Source organism: Lycium barbarum, chromosome 7, assembly GCF_019175385.1.
Source record: "Lycium barbarum isolate Lr01 chromosome 7, ASM1917538v2, whole genome shotgun sequence".
In the NCBI taxonomy this organism is placed as follows: Eukaryota; Viridiplantae; Streptophyta; class Magnoliopsida; order Solanales; family Solanaceae; genus Lycium; species Lycium barbarum.
The window spans coordinates 118,900,775-118,912,222 of record NC_083343.1 but is presented as its reverse complement, the minus strand read 5'-3'; the positions used below and the strand labels follow the sequence as shown (position 1 = coordinate 118,912,222).

The 11,448-nt window shown below is 34.8% G+C and overlaps 1 protein-coding gene across 8 annotated transcripts; it reads right to left on the bottom strand.

The window, feature by feature from the left end:
• Positions 1-1,405: 1,405 nt before the first annotated feature.
• LOC132603991 (uncharacterized) lies at positions 1,406-7,096 on the bottom strand. Of its 8 annotated transcripts, none has more exons than XM_060317298.1 (4): positions 3,517-7,096; positions 2,945-3,393; positions 2,059-2,191; positions 1,406-1,976 (listed from the first exon to the last, which is right to left on the bottom strand). In XM_060317298.1, the coding sequence occupies exons 1-4, from the start codon at positions 3,566-3,568 to the stop codon at positions 1,597-1,599; spliced, it is 1,014 nt and encodes a 337-aa protein (XP_060173281.1). In that variant the 5' UTR covers positions 3,569-7,096; the 3' UTR covers positions 1,406-1,596. The 8 variants fall into 8 exon arrangements, 6 of the variants coding, with proteins under 6 accessions (XP_060173281.1, XP_060173283.1, XP_060173280.1 ...); XM_060317300.1 differs by having other exon boundaries at positions 6,394-7,096; XR_009568607.1 differs by having other exon boundaries at positions 2,059-2,465; positions 2,945-7,096.
• Between the last annotated feature and the right edge of the window lie 4,352 nt (positions 7,097-11,448).

Sequence of the window (11,448 nt, the reverse complement as noted above, 5' to 3'; positions counted from 1 at the left end):
GTTGAATTCACAAGATACATGAAAATTCAGGACTCCATCAGGCAAAAAGCTAGAGCTAAATGGTTAGAAAAGGGGCATGTCAATTTTGCTTATTGACATGCCATGATCAAGGACAAGAGAAGGAGACGGACTACAAGAAAAATCCAAGGACTAGGATCAATGGATAGAGGGCAAATGGGCAATGATCTAATTTCTGAAGCAGCTATTAACTACTATTAGTAACTTTTCACTAGAGAAAGTACTTTTGCCAATCAGGATGTGCTTAACTACTTATCTAGATGCATTACTGAGGAGGACAATAACAACCTTACGGAGACTCCAACTCTCAATGAGGTCAAACACTTTGTCTTTTTTATATGAGATAGTGCTCCTGGGCCAGATGGCATCAGTTGGTGTTTTTATCAAAAATCTAGGGATATAATAGCCAGTGGCCTCTACAGAGCTGTAGTCTCTTTCATCGATAAGGCTAACCTCCCTAAGTTCTACACACACACTTATTTCTTATGATCCCTAAAGGGGCTAATCCTCAAAGATTCAGTGACTTGAGGCCTACGAGCCTTTGTAATGTCTCTAGTAAATTGATTTCCAAGATTCTGAATAACAGATTAGCCTCCATTCCCCCAAAGAGTATTTTGCAAAAAACAGAGTAAGTTTGTGAAAGGGAGATTCATCACTGAAAACATCATGCAAGACCAAGAGATTATTAATGACACAAAAAACCTCAACATAGACAGAAATGTGGTGATCAAACTTGACATGACCAAGGCCTATGACACGGTCTCTTGGTCTTTCCTGGGTTTGGTGCTGACGAAGTCGGGTTCTGCTGAAGAATGGGTTAACATTATTAAGAGGTACATTTCTAACAATTGATATTTTGCTCTTGTGAATGGGCAGAGACGTGATTTTTAAGTCAGGTTGAGGATTGAGACAAAAAGATACTTTATGCCCCTCCTTCTTTGTGCTAAGTGCTGAATAACTCTCTCAACTTCTGAATTAGCTTCATAATAAGGCTGGTTATAAGGGCTTCCATATGAATGTTAATGACCCTTAAATAAATCATTTGGATTTGTTGATGATAGCATCTTCCTCTGTAATGGTGGTAAAAGGCCTATCACAATGGTTATGGATACCCTCAAAGCCTATGAATCAGTTCGGGTCAACTCATAAATAGGAGTAAAAAAAATTTTGTTGAGGCTTCTAACACAGTTTCTAGTGCTATTTGCTATCTACAAAACAACACTGGGATGAATCATTAGGAATTTCCTATCAAGTACTTGGGAGCTCTATATTCCTAGGGAGATGGAAGCCTTTTATTAGATTTTTGTTTTCCCAAAATAATAAAAAATAAAAGTAGACTGTAAAATAACGGAAAACCTTCAACTAAATGACACGTCGACACAGGATGAAATTTGAAACACAAACATACCAATATTCTTATTGAGAGATGTAAATTTATTTTTCACAAGAGATAAGCCTGCATAGTTACAGTTTACTCAGGACAATACTTAATTTAGCAGAGATAAACATGCGTCGATGATTTGTAACGATGCACGTGTACAAACATTCTTTATACTCGTTCTCAAAGTACAATAATAGTTATCTTGAGACCGTCGAGGCAATCCTTGAAGAGAGAAGAAATGTAGTAGAAAACTCCTGATTTGGAAATAGTGATAGTGGTCTTCCCCAGTGGCGGGGCCACACTATGTCGAGAGTGTTCATCCAAACCCCCTCGGTGGAAAAAAATACTGTTTTTACAAAGTTAAAATTATTTTTTATGTATATATAGTAGCTGTTGAACCCCCTTAGACTTCTTCGTATGTTTATTTTTTTATATTTTGAACCCTCGATGGAAATTCTAGCTCCGCCACTGGTCTTCCCGCTGTTATCAATGCTCAATATATTTGTTGGAAGGCAAGTGTTGTAGCCTGTGATATCCACTTGAGCCAAATTATGGAGTTTGGGGTCGTAATTGAAAACTGCACAAAAATGTTTCATTACGTACTAAAAAGTTAGTTCCAAAGCAATCAAAACTTTCTTATTATGAAAGAGAGAACATACCGAGGACATCGCCAACCTTGAAAGCCTTTCTGTTGAGCCACACCTGAAGGTTCGCTTCTACACTCCAACCAATTGAGCAGTGGCGTACGCAGGATTTTTCATAAGCAGTGTCACCATGTAAAAGAGTGAACAACTGAATAAATCACTATAATGATATCATATTATAAAAAGACAACTCAAATCGTATTAATAAAACTCATTCCAAGTACATTATTACAATTCTCCTCGACGAGATTTCATCTTTTGAAAGGTATCCATAATATCCTCATTAGAAATAGCACTAAATATTTCTTTTTCTATATAAGGCACCAAACAACCACTCAAAAGCTCATCATCCATTCGATTTCGTAAGTCAGTCTTAATCAACTTCAGCACAGAGAAAGCTCTTTCAACTGTAGCAGTAGCAACTGGCAAAAGTAAAGCAAATTTCACTAGTCGGAACACGAGAGGCTAAGTTTCATGCTTCTTTGTCTCTACTAGTTTCTTGGAAAAATCACAAAGTCCCTTAAAATCGGAAAACCTTTTATCATGATCACGTACATCAACAATATAATTCTCAAAGTTGAAAACGAAGGTCAATCCTAGCATGTTTATCAAAATCATTAGGATACAACTCAGCTAATCTCAATATTTTTTCAATGTTAAAGCTTGAAAAAGAGTCAGTTGGGTTCAAGCAAGCAATTCCAAGAAGCAAATCAATTGTCTCCTCATCAAAGCGATTATTGAGTTCTTGATGTTGCCAATTAATAATTTTATAAAATATTGCAACTTGGTAGTGATGTAAAACAGTATACTCAGCAACTCTCCGACGTGATCTTCCAAGGATAACATAAAACTCATCAAATTTAGGTATCGAAATATCATACTTGATACAAAATTTAGATACCTCATCAATAAGTGAATCCCAACCTTCTTCTCTTAGTTTTTGCAGTCGCTCCTTTGCCACTCCAACAAGTAGCATGGCATTTGCAATGTCTTGCTCTTTCTTTTGAAAAGCTGCATTAAGCTCATTTGTGATTGCTAAAATAGTGCGCATGAAGTGCAACATGAAGACAACCTCAAATGTTAAACATGCTTTAAGATATCCCTTTTCCCTACACTTTTCTTCAAAACGGGCATTAACAGCAATAGCATCAAGTACATCAATGATAGGACCAAACATAAGAATAAAATTTTTAAAAGATTTGTAGTGAGATCCCCATCTAGTATCACCGACTCTAGCAAGACCTAGTTCTTGATTCAAGCCCCTATCAGTTTCAAGTTCGCCTTTACATAATGCTTCTTCAATTTCTTTTGCTTGAGATTCACGAAGTTCATCTCTACACTTGAAAGAAGCTACAACCATATTTAATATATCAGAAACCAACGATAAAAGTTCCTGCACTTCATCACATCTTCTAGAAATCGCAACAAGAGTTAATTGGAGTTGATGAGCAAAACAATGAATAGAATGAGCACCTTTACTTTCTTTTTGTATCAAGATTTTAAGCCCGTTTAAATCTCCTTGCATATTGCTTGCTCCATCATAACATTGTCCACGTATATAAGATGGGCTTAAAGAATGTTGAGCAAGTAAACCAACAATTTCATTTCTTAGAAACAAAGCACTAGTATCACGAACATGAACAATACCAATAAACCGCTGTTATACCCTATTTTAACCGGAATCAAAATAGTTTATAACATCCGGATAATTCCGGGATTAATTAAAGTTGGGAGTCACCACCTAATTATTTATGATGAATTAGGACACCTAAAGTTTATTAAAGTTATCTTCTAAAGTTAACTTCGTTTTAAGATCTACTAACTTAAAATTCTAGGTAATGGTTCAATTAATCTAGAAGGAAGGTATTAGGCATCCTCTAAGATCCATTAATAATGGTTAACTGACCGGACTTAACTGAATTAATTAAGCTAAGTGTAAGTTGTAAAAATTATGTATTAACCTAAGGTAGTTAAACTAAGGAGTGGGAGTTAGTGTTTAAGGTGAAAGGCAGTGACTAAAATGTATTGTGATGTTTTAGTTTCTTATGGACAAACACTTCTTTCTGCATTGGATATGATAACCTTCTAATTTCTCACAAATAATAACCATACGTCCTATCCGAGGTTGAGCCTTTTTATACCCAGCTTCCCTTTTTCTTTTTTTTTTATCTCTTCTTCTTTGCCTTAGAACGTGACAGCCTAAAAGGAACCTTTATCCGATATTATAGTCCACATGGTAGAACAAGTGAATAATTTGTGAATTAAGAGTGATAAACCTATGTGACAAACGACATAACTAACAACTAAATACTTTCCTAATTGCCTAAATCGAAGAACCTGAATTCAAAATGTTCAAACTCTAAGCTGATCACAAACAAGAGCAATTAGCAAACCAGTATCTATAGTAACGGCTAAAAGGCTAGCAGGCATAATATTAAGGACAAATAATTAAAGGAAAGCACAGCCAAATGTCTATCATTTCCCTTCTCAGATCTTCAGTTCTGTTCGGACGAATTTCGAGGAACCGAAAAGGCATGAAGGAGGATGTGAATGCACATTTCAAGCCTTTGCGGGGTGACATCGAGTCTTAAAGTAAGACTCTTCGACTCCGGTGTACATGTCAACAAAGAAAAGAAAATAAGAGGAATTAGCAAATGGAAATTTAATTCTCAGCAGGTAAAATATTTAAGCATCTCTTCAGTTCTAAGTAAAATTTATCATGTGACCAAGGAAAGATGGATTTCATATATTTTTTACGATCATATACTTGCAATGAAACAGAAACCCATCAGACCAAACTAAGTACACGTCTACTTTATTTCATCATATAAGCATCTATTCATTTTGGGCGTAGGAGAAGGTAGGAGTATTAACTTTGCCATCCTATTCTTTCGGGTTTCTTTATTGTCTAAACTTAAGTCTATCACTGCACTTGGCAAAATACACACTTTATCCACTGGTTTACTTCTGTTTACTCTTCATTAATACTTTGCAATCTCAACAGTACAAGAGGTTCACCAGTTTGAAAAGTGCAGATCCAGTTTGAAAAAGTTCGGATGGCAAAGCACAGCACTCAAGTTTGGCATTCCAAGCGCAAATAACCACAACATCGATCAACCAACAATTCTTCAACCCCAAACCAGTCGGGGTTGATCAACATGAGTGATAATAGCAACTAAGTTCAAATATTGAGTAGTAATAAACAGATAGGTTCCTTTAAACAACAGATATATACAGGCACAATGACTGAAACGTTAGTCTCCGTTTTTTTTTTAAAATCTGATCCTTAGCTAAGAATAGGGAGGAACTACTAAAACGATGCTTCAAATAATGTGCTAAATATAGGCTAACTTATTCAAAGATAGTAATTCAGCCAGGCATGATAACAGCAGCATATGGAGATGTAAACCAAATATGATTACCATAAAATACTGGAGGGACATCTTTCCACATAAAGCACACAACCAGATTTTGTATCAAAATGTAAAATCCCGAAAAAACATGCTCTTTTAACGAACTGATATATCAAAAACTGACCCAATAAAAGTAACCTCAACAAACAAAGACCTGCTTAATATCTATTTTTCATGACATCTAAATCCTCAAAACACAAAAAAAAAAAAAAAAAAAAAAAAAACTGGTGATATTTTCCTAATACGCATTAAGACACGAAATATGCTTCAAGTAAAAAAATGAAAAGTGTAACCACGGACTTCTGGTAGGTTGAGAACGATACATCACATTTTACCAAACAAACAAGACACGATTCTTAATATCACATAAATGTCCAGATTCTACAACACATATTGGTATGAATATCTAAGTTGCGATTCTCAAACGTAGAATTCTCTCAAAACAACGGAGAAGAATCAAAATAGAGTCGAATATCAGGCAGTTAGACATATCAACAAGACACATTAAAGTTTAGAGAACAGATTGACAGGAAATTGGAAGCCTTAACTTAATTGATCTAAGCTCTAAAGCAAATATGTAAGAAAAGAACAGAGAAGGGAATGTGAACTAATCTCCTAATGCGCAAAGCAAAAATTCTGGAACACATAGAACACTCAGGAACACTTGTCGAAGACTCATACTTTGGACGATATGCGGCCAGAAAATACGACCTTGAATTCAAGCAAGCGAATAGGATTTTTGCAACATCCGAGAATACAAATCGAATAAAAAGAGCTTCCTCATAACAATTCAACAACATGATTCAAACGTAACAAAAAACAGAATTCCAAATTAACCAAACTAAAAATAGTCATGTTTCACTCATTTATTTCATATATTCCATTTTTTGCCACAATCTCCAACGGAAGGAAGAGCGAATAAAGGGATTGGGTTTACCTCTTGTGGGTGCAGTGAACTTAGGAGCGGGAGTCTCGGATCTTCCCTCGATTTTTTAAAGTAATAGCCAAAAAACGACTTAATCTTGCAAGTGGGTGTGTTCCCAAATACAGTGATTGTGAAAATATAAATATTTAGGAAGGGTTTAGGTGGCTGACCAGAACTGAAACAGAACGGAATTCGAACAACTCCCGGATTTAGAGTAGTAATGAAAAAATGTTGAGTGTCGTCCAAAATCCGTCCCCTTTCAAAACGAACTTAGAGATGTATTTATAGTATGATTTGTAGGGTTTTTTGGGCGGGATGTTGAAACCTAAAATTCGAAATTGAGTCAAAACCCTACTGATCCGAACGTTGAAGCCATTCACGTGATTTGATTCGGGGTTACCGAAAATGGTTCGATCATTTCTGGTCTGTGAGGATTCGTCGTGTTTTGGAACGAAAAAATGGAAAGCTTTCCCTGTCAACGACAGGAGGTTCAGATTCAGCAGAAGGAAGGGACAATTTCTTTGTATGGAAATGGTGTGGACAAGAGCTTTCATGGTTAAAGGCAACTGTGGTTTTGCCTGAAATGGAAGGGAGAGAGAAGAGAAGGGGAAGAGGAGCCGTGCGTATTGCACGAAAATGGGGGTGGCAGGATCTGCCACGGTTGAAAGGGCCTGAGCTTTGGCTAAAAATGGATGAGGGAGAGAGACGATGTGCGGCTGCTGTGATTTTTGTTTAGGGTTCATTTAGAGATGAAAAAGGAATGTTGGGCCGGGTCGTTGGCTTTTGGGCTGGAGCGGGTAGGAGAAGCTAATGGGCTGGATGACGGACTGGTGAGTTGGAAGATATGGGCTGGTCGTGTAGTTGGGCTGGTAGGATCCGAAAAAATATTTGTTTGATTGGGCTTGGATTTGGCTGAATTTCAGGCCCTTTTCTCCTTCAATTTTAATTCCTTTTGGGCTTCTTGGTGATTAACTTACATATATATAATGATGATAGTTAGTGATTAATATGTAGAAAATAAAGGACCTAATAAAGTATTAACTTATAATTAATTTAGCGAGTACGAATCTGAAAATGAGATGATGACGAACTAGAAAAAATTGTGATAAAGTAATGCTAGTAATAGTAAAAAATAAAAATAACGATATTAATAGTGAAAAATATTTAGCTCGCCAATAAATTTAGAAGCCCGCAGAAATAAAAAAAAATAGAATAAAGGAGGGACGAAATTGGGTGTCAACAACCGCTCCATTACACTCCCCCTTCTATCAACATACCTCAAAACAATAGCCATTTGCTCCTTACATGACACATCACGAGATTCATCAACTAATATGGAAAAGTAATCATCATTTAAATCCTTAATGATATACTTAACTGTTTCCATCTTACATGCAGTGATAATATCCCTTTGAATGTATGGAGAAGTCAACTGATTATTCTTTGGAGCTTTTTTAAATGCATCAGCAATATTATCACATCGTTTAGTATACCATCTAAGAAGTTCAATATAGTTACCTTTATTAAAAGATGATTCGTCTTCACGATGCCCCCGAAATGATAATCCTTGGTTCAAAAGATATCTTATCACATCAATTGCAGCTTCTAAACGAGTTCGGTATTCTAACTTTTGTTGATCAGACTGTTTAGCAAGTACACTTTGAATGGATTGGTTTTGTCTCATCAAATCTTCGGTATTTCTTCTTGACTGATTATGAACACTGTTTGGTCCGCCAATATGCTTATTGAAACTTTTCTTCTTGTTCCAACTTGTAAAACCTATACTTGAAAATACCTCTCCTCCCCCTTGATTGATGTTTTCATCTTGAAACAAATAGCAGTAGAAGCAAAAAGCTGCATCTTTTGTTACACTATATTCCAACCAATCATACTCATCAAGCCATTTAGAATTAAAACGACGCCACTTACCATACATATATCTCTTAGGAAACAAGTGCTTTCGAGGTTGGAAGGGACCTTGATGAATATACGATCCCTTATTGCATCATGGTCATTTGGATGATATTTTCAAATAGCTAATCTTTCCCCAGGATCGATTGGTAAGGAACTTAAATCAATTCCTTCATTTTGTCGATGTTGTTCCGACTCATTAATTTTTTCTCCCAAGTCAATTGAATCTGGAGTTTTTGAACTTGGCTTTGGACTCTTGGAAGATACTTTAGGATAAAATCGCTCCATTGAAATTTAGGCTAATGCGATGTAATCTGCACAATTAATAATTAAGGATCAAATATTGATTAGTTCAGTAACTACAATATATAATTGCATTAAATATGTGTTATGGATGCCTTTAGAAGATAAAATCGAACTCTGTTCTCAAATTGAAATTTTAACCATCTCGATATTAGCAAGATGTAAAATAAAAAGTTCATGTCGATAACTCTTACAAAGATTAAAAAATGTCAAGAAACAATAAAAAATAGGTAAATTTAAATATTAATATAATGAACACTAAATAATTTCATTGTAGAAATTAGAAAGAAAATGAATTATTGTCATGAAAAAATTGCAAGCACTTAATAAAATATTATGATGAAGAAAGTGCTAACCTGATGTGGCAATCAAGATAAAGAACGAGAAGAACTTATATTCTAATTTGAAAGGTGGGCAGCCATCAATTATATTCTAATTGAGAAAAGAATTTTTAAGGTTATGACTTATGAGTTCTTTTTAGGATTTTAGCTTTTAAGTTACTTGACCAATTTGGTATAGAATTAGAGTAGGAAAATGCTAAGTTATTTTACTAGTTTTAGGACTATATTTACTGGTTTTAGAACCCACTGTCGTGTTGTTCCATTTATATTTTAGCGGGTTTGAACCCGCGACCTTGCTTTCAAAATGGAGCTCTTTACCATCAGACCAACGTGCGCGTTTCTTTTGAAGTAGTGTCACATTTTGTTTTTACCTTTTACTTTCATTCCATTTATTTTTAATATATGTATATTTAGTAAAAAATTTCGACGAAGCAGTGTCACGTGACACCCCTCGGACCAATATAAATCCGCCCCTGCAGCTGAGGCACCAACCACGTATTCGGTAGCCAAGCAAGGGGCAGCAAGGCCCAGAATGAGGAATAAGCACATCAACTTTGAAGCAATACCTGCCATTTTCTTTGAGGGAAATTGAAGAATTAATTGGATTAACTTTAAGCCAAAACTAAGAAAATGTGGTGAGTGATGATTGTTTCGAAGGAGGAGGAGACCTTTAAATAGATGTGGGAAGAGCTTAGGTTATATTACATTATTTTACCAAAAATTGATTCCACTTGATCAATATTAAAATTCATACACGTGCTCCATTGACCACGGATATCAACTAAAAGAAACTTATATAAGACTCTACGAACTTAAACTTTCTTTGGATGGTTGTTATTTATTGTTTCATAATGTATCGTATTGTATAGTATAACTGTATTATTTTGATGAATATAATATTTGGATAGATTATATCATTTTCTGTCGTTACATAATGTTAGACATTAACAACTTGAAGGGTAAGCCTACAAGAAAAGTAAGATACAGTGTATTGGGATCGAAATAATCAGGGCGTCATGCGGAAGCTTATCATTGCAAACCTTGAACAACGATAAATCAGACGACTAAGAAAAATATACTAAAAGAGACATAATATTCAAGTTATATGGTTTGATCAATTGATCTACATATGAAAACTAATCTAAAAGCATAAAAACTATTTGAGAGAAAAATCCCCCCCCTAAACAAAACTCTTTAAACAACTACTTCGTGGATGTTATGGTGTTCTCTAATTGTGAGAAGGAGGTCTTCAATTTATAGATGTCCAAAATTTTTCCCCCAAAAAAAGGGTTACTCAAATATGGAAGATTTATATTTTCCTTTTGGAAAAAGTAAAACTAATTATGGTAAACTCTTTACCCTTCCTTCAAGAAAAGATAAAATCCAAAAATGATAAGAAAATCAGGACAAAACCCTAACACGGTATAGAGCTATCATAAAAAGGTAGGATAAAGGATAAAATATGATTATTAGATTTAAAGTAAAGACAAAATGAGAAAAAATAAATAAGATAACGGCACAATAACATCAAATTGGTCATTACATAAAATGGGACCTTTTGTCGTTACGATACAATAAAATTAAAGTAACAATCAAAACAAACATTATATTGTATTTAAACTAACAACACAATATAATACAATACAACATAATAGGTAACAACCATCCAAACAAGCTGTTAATAATTTCCTTCTTTTATAAAAAGAAGGGGGGGAAAAAATGTTAAAGGAACAGTCTCAATTCTCAAATGAATAAGGATGTAGTGGTAACAACTAAACACTATACCAAATCATAACCAAATGTCATGAAATTTCATAACCAAATCCTTATATAGCGGGAAGCCGTGAATCACCTTCTTCATAATTTCCGATCGCCTTTTTTGAACATGAGATATTGACTTGATTAATATACTAGCTCATCATGAAGGAAAAATAAAAATAAAAGTGTGTAAACAAGGACTCTAATTAGTATAATAATTAAGTTGATAACTTGAAATCACGTTCTGCTCTGCCCGTTCTTGTGGCTTTGTTTAAAATACAGCAGAATAGGAAATCATTGTGCATAAAGTATATTACCAAAAAAAAAAATGTCTAAAGCACCGGCGGCTAGGGTTCACATATGGAATAGCAAATGGAGAATTATGGTGTGTTCGGTGTGGAGTTTTTTCATGTTCGGTTGGTCAAAATTTTGTAAAATATTTTCTCTAGAAATAAATAAGTTTCTTAAAAATGAGAAAAATGACTTTCCGAGTGGATGTAGGGAAAACAAATTCCACTTGCATTCCACCTTGATTGTGTTTTCCCCGCCCTCCAACAAAATAGACATTTTTCCTGTGGTTCCTACTATCAAAATAAAGGAAATAACAAGTTCATATTTTTAATTAAATATATATTAAAAATGAGCCTACAGGCTCCTAATCACACAACTAAAACAACTCGCGTCTTCCCCTCGATCAAAATGAATTATTTGTGATACTGTAATAAATCTATGCATGCGTATATATGTCTTTAAG